General features: G+C 43.0%; 1 protein-coding gene across 2 annotated transcripts in view; it reads left to right on the top strand.

Moving 5' to 3' along the window:
- Prkcq (protein kinase C theta) overlaps nt 1–14,940 on the top strand; it is a 116,199-nt gene that overhangs the window by 91,353 nt on the left and 9,906 nt on the right. For both annotated transcript variants that reach the window (XM_076872817.1, XM_076872816.1), the window contains exons 15-16: nt 6,595–6,733; nt 13,264–13,452. In XM_076872817.1, the coding sequence (XP_076728932.1) occupies nt 6,595–6,733; nt 13,264–13,452 (328 nt within the window). The remainder of the gene's footprint in view (nt 1–6,594; nt 6,734–13,263; nt 13,453–14,940) is intronic.

The following is a 14,940-nucleotide window of genomic DNA, read 5'->3' as shown; positions in this document are numbered from 1 at the left end:
ACCAGCACAGGGACCTCTTCTGTGACAGACTCACAATAATGACCTGAAATCACCAATAAATGCTCCATTGTGCTCCACTGGGATTGTGGAGAACAGCAGGCTTCACAGAGAGATGGTTGATATTGAGGCTTTGGTGCTCACTGAGCATGCTGTCATTGTCTGGAAAATGTAGTTAGGAAGGAGGAACACCACAAATACACACACACACACACACACACACACACACACACACACACTTTTCCAGGGGATGCCCACATGAGGGCTGCTGTATTTAGTATCACAGAATTAAAGACCTAGAGGAGGTTTGGGAAGTCAGACTTCTTAAACACGCTCTTTGAACCTATTTTTTTAATCTGTCTTCAAAATGATCAAATTAAGAAGCTGATTTATATCCTTTCATTTTTAATGCTCAATAAATTGAGAAATAGAAGAACATTATTTGACAACCTTGATTATGATCCATGGCTGACAGGCTGGCTTGTTTATTATTTATTGATTGATACTGGGGATTGAACCCAGGGATGCTTAACCACTGAGCACATCCCTAGCCCTTTTTAATTTTTTATTTTGAGACAGGGTCTCACTAAGTTGCTGAGTCTGGCCTTGAACTTGCAATCCTCCTATCTCAGCCTCTCAAGCTTCTGGAATTGGAGGCATGCACCACTGTGCCCTGCCAATGGGTGTTTTGAATTTGTGTTTATAATGCCTGCCATATACCTAAAATGTAATACTTGTACCTAGGTATTGAGTAGATCATGGATGGATGGATGGATGGATGGATAGATGAAAATTTAGAAAAATTAGAAGGGAGAGAGAGCCAAAGATCTTAGAGCCAGAAAACACCTCATGAAACTCAAAACCCATGTGCCCCTATGCATCTATTCCTCTTCATCATAGTATTTTTCTGGTCACACCATCTTGTAAATTAATGAACAAAAAGACCAGTCAGGGTCTAAGTTAAGCTCTAATGTCACAATTGACATGCAGAGCCCTTGCTGTGTCCACACATGAGAGTCTTCTCAGGCATGAATAAGAATATTGTGTTCATTTAGTATGCACATGAAGTTGTAGGAGGTCCCTGGAAAAGGCATCATGAAATAGTTAAGACTATTTAATGAGGCTAGCCCATCGGTTGCATGTTCCACCCCCATTGTTGAAGGCAGCAAGCTGGATGTAGAGATGGTTCATAGTGAAGTTTTGATGCTACTAACACTGAGATCAACCTGCTTCAAGGAATCTTTCAGCTTGTATGTGATTTTGCTGATCTAAACTTTTAATTTGGCAACTGAATTAAAAGAGGGGATTCTATTAACTTCCTTTATTTGACCAAACAGTGAAGATTTTTATGAGCTTGTTCACAAAACCGATCTATTGGTCTTGAAAGACTGTCTTAAGAAACTACCACAAATTTGGTAGCTTAAGAAAATGGAGACTTATTTTCAGGTTCTAGAGTCCAGAAGTCCAAAATCAAGGTGTTGGCAGAACCATGTTCCTACCAAAGGTCTAGAGGAGGACCCTTCCTTGCTCCTCCAGCCTCTGGTGGCTGCAGGCACTCCTTGGCTTATTGCCTCATCATTCCAATCTCTGCCTTCCTCTCCATATGGCCTTCTCTCTGTGTATATCTCTCCGCTGTGTGTCTCTTAGAACCACACTTGACAGAATTAGTCCCCACCCCATGACAATCCAGGATGAAATCATCTTAAGATCGTTAAGTATAACTGCAAAGACCTTTTTTTTTTTTCCTAAGCAAGGTCACATTCACAGGGTTTTGGAAGTGAGGACATGTATGTGTGACCCAGAATTCAACCTCTACAACTGGTGTCACTGAGGGTCCACCGAATCCCTTTGTCAAGCATTGTAGTGACACAAAATGTATAGAAGTCCCAACCCCAAACACCTAATGAAGCCACTTCCTGCAATTTTCTAAAAGTAGAATTGCATGAAAAAAAAAAAAAAAACAAGAAGTGCATTCTTTAAAAGTGCAAGGGAATCTGATTCCAATTAAAAGTGCAAGTGCCAAGGGAAGGAAAGCCCTCTCTAGATCTCAGTGGAGTCTGCCAACCAAAATCCCTACCTGAGAAAAAAGGATTTTGTAAAGGAGAACAAGCTTTGCACATGGAAAAAGTGACTGCAGAAAAGGCACAGAAATAGAAATAAGAAGGTCAAATAGAAGAAAAATAAACAAATTTGTCCAACTTTAACAAAAGGCAACGACATTGGGCAGAAGCAAGAATTGAGAGCATGAGCTGCAGAGAACCAGGTGGCGATGCCATCTTTCACCACCTGCTGGGAACTGAAAGCCTCTTACAAACCGTCAGTCACAGGCCCTGAAGTGGGTTAATGTAAAAACAAGGACCTGAAAAATTCATAGACATGGAAAGAGAAGACTCCAGAGCCTCAACCCTTAGAATGTTGTTAGAACAGAGAGGAAATCTAAGGTTATGTTTTGTTGTTGACAAAACTGGATCCAAACCATACACCTGAAGACGCTTCCAAATGCTTTCTCATGGATTATCTCATCGGATGTCACAGGAGACAAGCAAGTGAGCATCGTTAGCCCCTTTTTATATGTGATAAATCAGAGACTCAGGGAGCAAAAGTAGAGTGACTGAACTAGCCATATAAAGCTGAAACTGGGAAGCCGCTGTTGACCCCCTCCACCTCTCTGAGTGGAAGAGCTCTGCTTGTACTCACTGCACAACCGAATGAAAGGCTTTTACTTGTTTCTATTACACTTGATGCACTGAGGGGCAGCTCCATGAGCAGAAAAATGCTCACAGGGACAAACCAGGGCCTTGGGCTCTGCAGTTCTATCCCAGGTCCTGATGTCCTGTGGGGTGAATGTGAGGAGCCAGCAGCCTGACATGCCTCAGAACATTCTAGGCCTTTGAGTTCTGTGGCATCTCCAGTGGTCCCAGGGGGTCTGGCTGGCCTTCTCCTCTCTCATTCCTCATCCCCATGGAGGCCCGGCTTTCCAAGGGAGCCTTTCTAGACCTTTCCATTCTGACTTGCAATCTCTCAAAGCTTCTATGAACTTCTCTCACACAATCCCCAAAACATCTGTCCCACTTTAGAGAATGCATTAAAAATTGGACATGAAGCTTATTCTTCCTTGCCTGAGGCCCAGAGAACATTTATTTTTAGGACCAGTTAAAAATACATCCTTGTATATTTTAGCTAAACCAGTTTGATGAGAAAAACCAGGTGAGTTTGGGATAATTGGATGTGAGAAAAGACGGGGAAGGCATTTGTGTCCTAGCCCACTGAAGGGCCATGCCGTCTGGGATACATCACGCCACCTCTAAGAACCTTTGTTTTTTTCATCAGGGAAAATGTGAAAAAAAAATCATGATAATTAGAAATGGAGTGTTGTGAAAATCAACTGATAAGATGCATGTGCAAACAAGAAAATCCAATGCAAATTTTAGATATATCTAATATTTTAGATCATTATTCTTATGATCTATGGATAGCACCAGAACTGGATATCTAGAGATGACCCCAAATCATCCTTCAGCCCAATTTCTGGGAACATGTGTGCTTGGCTACAAATGGTGTGCATGTTTCATATAGCAGAAACTCAAAATGGTATCAATATGGCAGAGCATGTGGATTAAATAACAAACCTGAAATTCTTAGCATAAAATAAGCCTAACCCATAATTGGGATTAGTGGAATATAATCCACAAATCACAGTGAAATTGTGTATTTCAATCTAATGTAAGTTGAGGAGGTAGAACACCAATACTCTCTAATGAGAAGATCTGGACTTACTGAGTCATCTTCAGTCCTGATTATGAGAATGTTACAGCATTTGAGCTCAGGAGACAGAACACCAGAAATGACATTACTGTGAGATGGACTTCAGGCCTCACGGTCAGACAGAAAATGTGGGAGATGCCCTGGTAATGGAGATGACCCAACTGGCCCAGTAGAAGACATCAACCCTGGGGATACCTGCTAGTCTCCACTCTACCAAAACAGACACAATCCACTCTGTTTCTCTAGCTAACTCGCTCTTACAGAAGGTGGGGGAAACAATTAAGGGGAGCATTTAGTGAGCCATTCACTGCAACTGATAATCACTGTTTGGGGATTAATTCTTTCCACAAATATTATTGAGGGCCCGGTGCATGCGGTACTGTTAGCAGAGCCCGGTTCAATTACAAAAGAAGCAATATGTTTCCATCCTAAAGAAGCTTCCCATTTTACAAGGGTAACAGACAAAACAAACATTGAAGGGAACTTTCAGAAAACATAAATATTTAGGACAAGCAATAACACTGGGACTTCTGCTTAAGCAAAAGCTAGGCCTCATTAGGAAACCATAACAGAGGAGGCAAACTCAGCAGACACCAGGCAGATTCTCCCTTCTCTCGGTTTCTCTTTGGATTTGTGTGGCTTCTATCACTGCTCTTGGCCTACCTACTTCATTTTCCTCTTCTTTTACAAAGTAGTCTCATTTTCCAAGGGCAAGGGCATGCAAGGGCAAGTGCCACAAGCAACCCTGGGTATCTTCTTTCTCTCTTCTGGCACTTCACCAAGACAGATCAGTGCAATTCCAACATCCAGAAACAGGAAATGAATAGTCGAGTTGATCCACTGAGGTAGAGGGGACAGGGTTACTTAATTGGGAGCAAAATCTCTGATAAGGGAGGCTGGGCAAGTCCTCCAAGAGGAGGTCCCCTAAGAGATGAGAAGAGCACCTACTCCTGCTCTCTCCCAAGTCACGTCAGCTAACCACTGAGAGCAGCTGTAGTCTCCCGCAGCCACGTCCCCTCACCTTAACGACAGTGGATCTCGGAAAGTACAGAAATTCCCAGACAATAACAAAACCGGAAATGAAGTTAGATGTTATATGACAAACGAGAATTTATGAAATTCTATTAACTAAAATCTTAGATAAGATAAAAAAAAAAGATAAAACTTGAAAGCAACTGATGGCAAGTCAATGTAACACCTGAACCATCTTTAAAGGGTCAATTTTGCAGGTAGAGGATGGGAAGTAACTGGGATAATGTCATGAAAAAAAGTACTGGAGGTTTTAGTTTATAATAAACTAAACATTAATTGTTAGTGTGAGGAAGCTGCAGAAACAACCAGAACAACGTCTTAGGCCACTGAGGCAAAAAGCATGAGGGTCCTGACATGAGGCAGTGGTGCCTTAGAATCTGCACCAGTGACATCAGCCACCAGGACGGTGTTTCCAGTCCAAGCATCACCTCTCAAGAATAAAACAAATTCAAGACATCTGGAGGTGGAAGGGTCTGAAAATCTCATCATGTGAGGAACAAGGTCCCTGAACTTGTTGAAGGAAAGACAAGAGAGAACTTGATGTCACTTCTCAAATACTTGGGTACCTGTGTGATAATGCTAGAGACGCCAATGAGTAAAATTCACAAAGAGGTGTACATTGGTTCATTAATTTTAAAAAAAAATTATCTGTTGCATTTATTGAAGAACAGAATTGGCTATTTTTAGAGAATACCAGTACTCTATCGAGAGAGAAATTTATGGACATGACACTCTAGTTTGGAGGGATTCTCGTTCTAGAAAATTTTTCATTAGAAATAACCTTCCTTGGGGCTGGGGATGTGGCTCAAGTGGTAGCGCGCTCGCCTGGCATGCGTGCGGCCCGGGTTCGGTCCTCAGCACCACGTACAAAGCAAAGATGTTGTGTCCGCTGATAACTAAAAAATAAATATTAAAATTCTCTCTCTCTCCCTCTCTCACTCTCTCTTTAAAAAAAAAAAAAAAAAAAAGAAATAACCTTCCTCAACTGGACTTGGAATTAGGTGCAGTATAACATAATTAGAAAAAAAAAAAAAAAGACAGAACCATAGTATAAAATGGCATAAAAACAGCATTTTGTAAGGCTTTTCCCGCTTTGTCCCCACCACCACCACCACCGAAAAGGCACTGGCGTCAAAAGTCTCTGGTGGGGGTTCTGTCCCCTTTCATGAAGCACTACTCCTTGGTAAACCAGAAGGAAAAACAGCAGCAGCAATGACTGTTCCCTTGAGGAACTGGCCTGTCTGCCCCGCTGTGTATACAAGTGTGTACAAGTGAAGGCGAGTTTATGGTGTACCGTGTCGCAGAGCACCCTACTCCAAGCACCTCAGCCACCACCCACCAGGGCATTTCATTCTTAGCTGTCTCTTCATGTCCATTGATTTAGAAAGCCCTCTTAAAAGTCAAGGGTGCTGCACTGGGGAGATAAGCCAGGACACTTACCGACCACCTGTGGAGTCCGCAGACAAGAAACATGGATTGAGCTCTGGAGATGAACCAGAGCTGAGCAGGGCATGGGGGACACAAAAGTCAGAGGGAGGGTCAGTACCAAGCCAGCTGGACAGGACAGCAGGGGCTGTGGGGAAAGCCCTGAGCATAAGCCACAAGTAGAAAACCGAGGACCAAGGAGCAGCCAGCAGTGAGCCAGGGGAGGGAGGATCAGCCAAGCTCCCCCTGTACCCCCTCTTTGGCCCCCTCTCTGGCTGTGCCAAGATGAGCTACCTAACCCCCAGGACCAACCATTTTATTTTAAGAAAATTGTTATCTATTCAAGTGTGGTTTCGCTTTGCTTTTGTTTTCCAGGGACTTGAAGCTAGATAATATCCTGCTAGACAAAGATGGGCATATCAAAATAGCAGATTTTGGGATGTGCAAGGAGAACATGCTGGGAGATGCAAAGACCAACACTTTCTGCGGGACCCCTGACTACATCGCCCCGGAGGTAGGGTCATGCCTCCTGGAAGGCCCTGCGCCTGCCTATCCCCAGCTCAGCACACCTAGGACAAGTGCTTCCTCCTCCCTTCAAATCAGAAGGTTTCCCATATTTGGGTTCAAGATTTTATTTATATATATATATATATATATATATATATATTTTTTTTTTTTTTTTAAACTATTGGCTAAAACGTAGCCATACATAGTTTGCTCCTATGATCTTACCAAGGCTGCAACTTACATTCATGAGGACATCTCCAGGGCTTGAAGACTCCAGCACTCCCTTTCAGTCATGGCTCTGACCCCACACCAGCCTTAAAATAAGTTCATTCTGTTCAGACTGGTCAGAGGAGCCACTGGCAAGAATCAGGTGGAAACGGGCTTAATTGCTAGACCCAAATAGCATTTTCCATGCTGGTACTGTGTAAGAATAGAGAGATTGCTAGAATTCTCAAGATCCCACTTTCTCTTATGTAAAATGGGTATAACACTGACACAATGCTATTGTAGACATTAAATGAGATAAAGTTAAACCTCCTCCCACCCACTCCCCAAAATAATTATAGTAAGCAATAACAACAGTTGCTATCATAATCTGAGCACCCTCGGGAACAGTATTTGCTCAAAAGGCATCTTACCATCCGACTGAACCCCATCTCTCTCCCTCTTTGTATGGAATCACCCCAGCTCTTCACTCCAGGGTGGTTAGAACCTGCCTTGCCATTCCATCCTTCCCAGAGCACAGTTCTTGTCCTCTTTGCTCTCTTTTATAGATCTTTGACTCTCTCTCCATCTCACTGAATGTTTGCTTGAAAACCTGATGCTATTTCTTATTCACTTTCTAAAATTTATTTTTTTATTATTTTAAAGTAATTAAATGTATACAGGAGGTTGCAAAAGTGGTACCCTTCACCCAGCTTCCCCCAAAGGGTGCATTTCACACAGTTAGGGTACAACATCAAAACCAGGAGGTTGACATTGGTAGAAGGCACAGGTGGTTCTGTGCCATTTTCTCACCTGGGCAGATTGGGCAATCTCCCCTTTTATATACCCAAGGATCCCGTGCAGGGCTTGCTAATCACTAGCCTTAAGAAGACAAGTAAGTGGCCTAATTGACAGGTATTCAGGAGGGTCGTCTAATAAGTCAGTGACAGTCAGCACTTTGATTTCTCAGATGAAACAAATTCAGTGACAAATCCTGATCTTTACCAAAGTAACTGTAGCAGCTAGTGTCTGAGAACTGGGTGGTTTTGCACTGTGCTTATGTGGTATTTAATTTTAACTTAACCTTGTTTAAAGGCAATGTTGGCCTCTGTTCCACAAGAAATTACGGCTTTCAACTGTCAAGGAATTGTCGAGCTCACAGAGCTCGGCTCATTGATTTAATAACTTTCTGATATTAGAAACCTGGGCTGCTTTCAGGTTAGCACAAATGCAGGTATCGATGCAGTAAACCATTTCTAGCTTGAAGTGAAGCCAAAGCTAATTAAGGCACAAGGGAAGCAGACCTCAGAGCGGAGGTTCGGTTCCACTACAGAATTCCCTTAGCAAGAATCGTACAACATTCGCTGGGCTCAGACCACGTCATTGTCACCCTCTCAACCTCATGTGAGCTGACTCTGTTTCCTTCCTCTCCACTTAGGATGTCACATTACGTTTACCTTGCTCTTACTCATTCCTGTCCACAAATGCCCCGCGCTATTTCCTTTCCTTGGCAACCCTTCCTTCCTGATTCTGTTTCTGCCTGCCTCTTTTAGAATTTAGCCGCTTCTCTCTCTCTTCCTCCCTCCCTCCCCCACCCCCTCCCCTTCCTCCCTCTCTCTCCCTCTCTTTCTCTTCCTCTTTCTTTCTCTCTCTCTCCCCCCAACTTCACTCTCTCTAATTTTCTTTTTTTTTTTAATTATTTTTTTATTTACATATGACAGTGGAATGCATCACAATTCTTATTACATTTATAGAGCACAATTTTTCATATCTCTGGTTGTATACACAGTATATTCACACCAATTTGTGTCTTCATACATGTACTTTGGATAATAATGACTGAACTACATCCGCAGCCCCTCTCTAATTTTCAAGCATGCTCCCCTCCCCATGGCCCCATGCTCAGTTCTCAGCTCTACCTACTATAAATTCTCCATGACTATGCTTTTGGCTCCAGAATCAATATGTCCAGCCCCAACTTCTTGCTCAGACCCACATGTCCACGTTCCTGCCTGAGTTCTCCGACTACCTTCAGATATACAGTTCCCAAACTCACTTGTCTCTTCTGCTTCTTCCTCCCCTCCTCCACCTGTTCCCTTTCCCTTTTTTCTCCATTCTTGGTGAACCACATGTCATCCATCTGGTTGCCTAGATAGAGAACTAGAATTCCCCAAGTTTTCTCCTTCTTCCTTAACCTCCAGGTCCAAGCAAACTTCAAGACCTCCTAAAATTGAACCTCCCCTGGCTGTCCACTACCTCAACATTCTGACTGAATTAACATTCTCCCTTGATTTCTTCTCTATCTTCAAAAGGAAGTCCTTTAATTTAGTCCCCAAAGTCCTTTAGTCTACCCCCCCATTTTTACTGGGGCTCCCCCAGTCTAGGACATCAGCATCTCTTGCCCTGGATCCCAGCAAAGCCCTCTCATGTGACTTTCCTCCATCCACACCCATCCCATCCATCCCTCCATCCACTCATTCCCACCAATACCCATATATCCTCCTTAAATATCTTTAAATTTTTTGATGATATTCTCTCAGCAGTTAAAAGAGCACCCCCAAAATCTGTGTATGTATCTATATGAGTCACATTCCCACTAATACAGATTGTATGTTGTAACACGTGCCTCAAAAGGCCTATAATCACATTGAAGATGAGCTAAAAATAGTATTAAACAACTAGCTTTTATTCTACTTATTACTAGCACAAAATCGTGTATGCTTCATTAATATTAGATTAAATAACTTTTTAAATCTTGGTTTGACACCTCAGAACTCTAGGATTGAAAGTTCTGATTCATTTATTCCAGTTCTTGGTTTTCATGTCTACAATAACTGAAAAGATACTTCACAGAGGTACAATATGAAACAGACTTTATAATATGTACTTAAGGCAAGGATCATTGCTGACAATAGTGGATACAAGTCCATAATTCAAAGCAATGCTTTTGATACATTCACAATTTTTTAAGCCCACCTCTTGTAGGCTAAAACATAACTAATGAGGTCCTCCTTGTTTCTAGCTTCCTCACGTGTAGCTGACAAAGATCTCATACAGGGAGTAAGAGAGACATCAGTGCTGCCATTTTCTTACTTTCTGCTAATGATTGCATTATTTATTTCAGTATTTTTTTAAACTCAAATGTTATGTTTGCCTTATTATTACTGTATTACCTTCAATCCAAGCCTCTTTGCAGATAACTTTTTAAAGACGTGTCATGTTGTGAAAATTAGTTAAGTTAACAACAGAAGCCAAAATGGTAACACTCTAGGATTCATGGAAAGTCAATGAATGAGCCAAGCGACTGCCAGGCTGCTGCTGAGATGAGGTCTCCCACCCTCCCCTCAGGATACCAGATCACTGTTCCAATGAAGTGAGGGTGCTAGGTCACTCTGCAAAGTAAATCTTCTTAAAGCCTAACTCCTTTCTCATTTTAGATTTTAAAAATTATTCTAAAATAAATACAAGTTCTAACTTTCTTCCCATGTCTCATGATATGACCTGGTCACTCTGAAGGCATGTACCACTTTGAAGCCACTGCTCGACCAAGTCCAGAGTTGCCCATGTCATGTGCAAACCTGCTACCCCAGTGCTTTACAATCTTCAAGAAATCCCCACTATCAGCTGAGTACAACCCCAAATCCTGATGAAATGTTCAGTCCCATGGATATGTGCACCTTCCCTGACTTGGCCACCTACTCCACCTCTGTTATTATATCCTTCTCCTTGGTCATGGTCATCCCCCACCTCTGGCTGTGTTCTCCCTAAACACAGCGCTGCCTTCTGGAATAGTCTGTTGTCTCCTTCTTGGTGTTGCCAGGGCATAGAAGTCTTCAGTTGACCAATATTGCACTGAGTATTTCCCCATCAGGGACCATGATGTACCCACTGTGTCCCAAGTCACCTCCCTGCATCTCAAGCAGGCACCCATCAGCTGTTTTCTGAATAAGTGGCCACACCAAGGTCACACCAAATGCCCAGGTCTAAATTGCATTGGATTCCCACCTTTACAGTCTCCTTTCCTGTACCCAGCAAAGTCCTCCCATTTGGGGGGACCCCACTGGCATGCCATCTACTTTGTGAAGTTTTTCTCTGTCTCGCTCATTCACCCATTGCCCTCTTCCCTTCCAAAGCTAAACAAATCAAGGCAGGTGGTTCTTCCTCATCTCACCCACCACCTATTGCAGTTCTAAGTACATGCTGCCTTGTGCTGGGTCTTTGAGTCTCGGATTTCCTCCCCGATTGAAGTAGAGATGGCTCTATAGTTCTCAGAAAGCCAACCAGACGAGAGGTGAGACAAAGGCCATGGAGCCATCTAGCAGACACTGATCTCTCCTTTCAGGAGAATTTGGATCACAGAAATACGTGCATTTCAGAGCAGTGTCAAGAACAATATCTAAAAAGTAAACGGTGCTTCCTGCAGCCTGTGTCTCTTGAGACCCAGTGCTCCTCTCCAAATCTCCACTGTTCCTCCTGACATCCCACTGCAGGAGGGTCTAATGTTTATAATTGGAGACCCCCAGCTCATTTTGACAAAAATAGGGATGCAGTAAAGCAGGGAAACATCCTATTTTCTACTACACACTAGCTTGTCAGCCATGTGGGATTTTTAGCACACAGAAGCAGCTCCTAGGAGAAAGGAGAGATGGCTTGGAAACTAAACAACATGGTCCCTGGGAGGTCACTTAGCATCAGAATAGCACTTGCCCCAATAGGCACATCTATGCAGACCTTGGTCACCAGCTCCGTGGCTGAAGGAACTGTAGGAATGGCTCACCAGAGGGGAGAAAGAGAGACCCTGTCATGACATGGAAGGCATTATGGTATTGTTCTGGTTTCTCAGGCTTAGAGTTATGCCTTTAAGGCTGAATTCTTGGAGTAAAGAGAAGGAAGGGAAAGGAGAAGGACAAAAGAAGAGACTACAGTAAGACAGAGCTAGGAAATAAGCCTCTCTAGCAGGTGCTGCTTGACCACAGTCTCTTCACCAGTGGAGAAGCGTGAGCACTACCAGGCTGGGCAGAGCAGACACCAGAGACCACATCAAATATGAAAAGAGAATCAGGCAGTGAATTCCCCAAGACCAGAACTCAGAAGAGAGCTTTCAACTAACTGAGCGATCTCAAACAAGAAACAACACTTCCCCAAGCTGTTTCCTCTGGGGATGACATCTCGTCCTTCCAGGGACACAATGTATGAAACATCTGCCGTGTGTTCCTTCAGCTGACATTCCATTCCCTATGTGGCTTTGCATTTTGCTTCTTCCTCCTAACATAAGACTTATTATTATTATTATTTTTTTTTTTTTTTTTTTTTTTGCAAACATCCAAGTCTAGTAGGTTTGCTTTCCACCACAGCCATCTCCTGTCCTCCAAATTTCTTTTCATTAGAATGGCCAAAATGAAGTTGTTTACAATGCGTTGCTCCGAGCAGTTTCTGATTGATTTGGCTCCCTCTTGTGGTGAGTCTTGGAAATTGCATGTGAACTTGGTCTCTGATTTAGGGCAAATTTGAACTGAGGATGCATGTTCAGTGTGTGGCTTGCATACTCCATACCTTCCGACAGTAAACAAGGAAGTTGTTTAAAGGTCAACACTCAACGTCTTTTTTTCCTGGAAAATGAATCAGTGATAAAATAGAATTTTAAAAGACAAAATTTAGTTGGGATTCCAGACTTGAAACTTCTTCCCTAGCAGATAGACCGAGCCTGCCATCAAGCCATATGTAGATCTGAGAAATCCGAATGTCTGATTTCTCCATATGAACAGTTGTCATCCTTGGTTATTCTCCCATGACAGCCACACAATTCAATTCTGCCTCATAATGACTATACCATGACTCCTGAGTTGACCAGTCATGATTAGCTAGGCTTTGGGGACAAAGAGTTGGTCAGCTCATGTCTCTGGATGCTTAATTACCACAAAGACTTTGTGCAGGGATGCAGGCCAGTGAAGCACATGGACTTGGTTCCAATATTCATGCCGGAGGCACTGGAGCACTTAGATGCGTGCTAGCTTTATAGGGTCCACTGTCTGCCACCCAGGTCTTCATGTCACACATGGGACTATGAAAGCTAAGAACATGGTTCAGCATTTTCTCTTAAAGCCAGAGGGAAAACAGAAGTTGAAACTCTACAGTGTTTACTCAAAAATCTTGGCATTGTGCATTCATTTCTCTCCATCATCAGCTATCTAGAGATAGTGTTCAGAGTGGGCTGTGTTGAGACCACATATTATCTTCACCAACCACCATTTACTGAGTGCCCTGGAGGAGTTGGAAGTATCATCAGTCACCAGCGTCATCTATTAATTATGTCTCTGCCTTTTGGCCACACAGATCTTGCTGGGTCAGAGGTACAACCATTCGGTGGACTGGTGGTCCTTTGGGGTTCTCCTATATGAAATGTTGATTGGCCAGTCCCCTTTCCATGGGCAAGATGAGGAAGAGCTGTTCCACTCCATCCGCATGGACAATCCCTTTTACCCACGATGGCTCGAGAAGGAGGCCAAGGACCTTTTAGTGAAGGTAAGAAATGTGGTCAAGAAGGTTTTCATAAGATTAGTGGTAGATTCTCTGCTCAATATTCCCACTCCTTTCTAGATTCCGATCTTCATGTGACAGAGCAAATACCAACTGTATTGAACTAGATTTAAATGGTATACCCACCATTATCTGTTTCAGCTGAGGCTCCAAAAAGGAGTTTGAGACAAACCCTCTTGTGCATCATTTATGAAAAAAAAAATGCCTCCAAAACTGTTCCATGACTCTTGAATGCTATTACTTGGATATAGTTGGTTCATTTAATGATCACCCTTTGCAGCTTAAAACTTAATCTTTTGTTTCTCATATGCAAAGTCTTGAGTCCAATTTATCTTCCCTGACCCTGGTTTAAACCTTGACATGACACTTCTGCTCGCGCTCAGGTAAAAGATGAACCTATTGTCACTCATAGGTCATGAAACACTGTTTCAGATGAGAAACTGAAACTATCCTGATCAAGACCTTAGTGATCATGTCCATCTTAACACGAAAGCTCAGACTTCTGCTCCCTTTCCACTGGTTGGAGTTCACGGCCGGCGCTGCTCACCTTTGGAGATGGCTGATAGTTGTGTGTGGTTGACTGTGTCCTTGTTCTCTTCCTCTCCCACTGAGTGTGCTTCAGACCACACCAGGTAGAAACCAAGTGAGGACGGAAGGGCAAGGAGAAGAGACAGTTCTCACATGGCCGCCAGCTTCACACTCCAAACCCACCGATGGTTCAAGCTGAGACTTTGTGAGGCCTTCTAGTAGATTCTATGGAAATACTAATGCTTGGGGACATTTTTGGCTAAAACCTTTGAAATACAGGCTGTTCAGTTCCAGACCCTGGACTAGGTATTACATCAAAACTATTAGGCAATATGCTTCCTCTCTATCTGTCATCCACCCAGCAGTGGTCTCAAGAAGTGTCTAAAATGCATGCAGACCAGCTCACCCCTCACATGCCCTACCCGTTGTGCACTGGAAACATCCATGTATCCCTCACTCTAACAAGCTCTGGGAGGCCAGGCTACCGCCATCCTAGCAGCAAATCCAGAAGCTACCATCCAAGCAGAAATCAGAACCCCATCCATGATAACCCAAGATACATTAGAAATCTGTGTAAAGTAGTATAGATGGACACTGCACTCTGAGAACCACAGCCATGACTGAGGAGCCCCAAGGCAAACCAACGAAGGAACTAAGAACACCTGGGAGCCATCATTAAGGGTCATATAGGTAGAATACTGGATATAATGCCAGTTTTCCTTTTTTGAGGATATAAAACACCATCCATAACATGTGAGTTTTAACAAGTGGTAAAATATGAAAATGAATACGGCAATACAACATGCCAACACACATGAATACGATAAGCCTACATTTACTGTGCTCTTCCTGCAAATGTTTGGATCAGAGACCCATCCATGTGGCCAAGAGGCCAGCAAATCTAAAAGAAGTGGACCCAGAATATAGGTATTTGGAAAAAAAAAA

Source organism: Callospermophilus lateralis, chromosome 13 (assembly GCF_048772815.1).
Source record: "Callospermophilus lateralis isolate mCalLat2 chromosome 13, mCalLat2.hap1, whole genome shotgun sequence".
NCBI classification, from domain to species: domain Eukaryota; kingdom Metazoa; phylum Chordata; class Mammalia; order Rodentia; family Sciuridae; genus Callospermophilus; species Callospermophilus lateralis.
The sequence above is the reverse complement of the archived record's forward strand: the minus strand, read 5'-3'. Positions and strand labels throughout refer to the sequence as shown.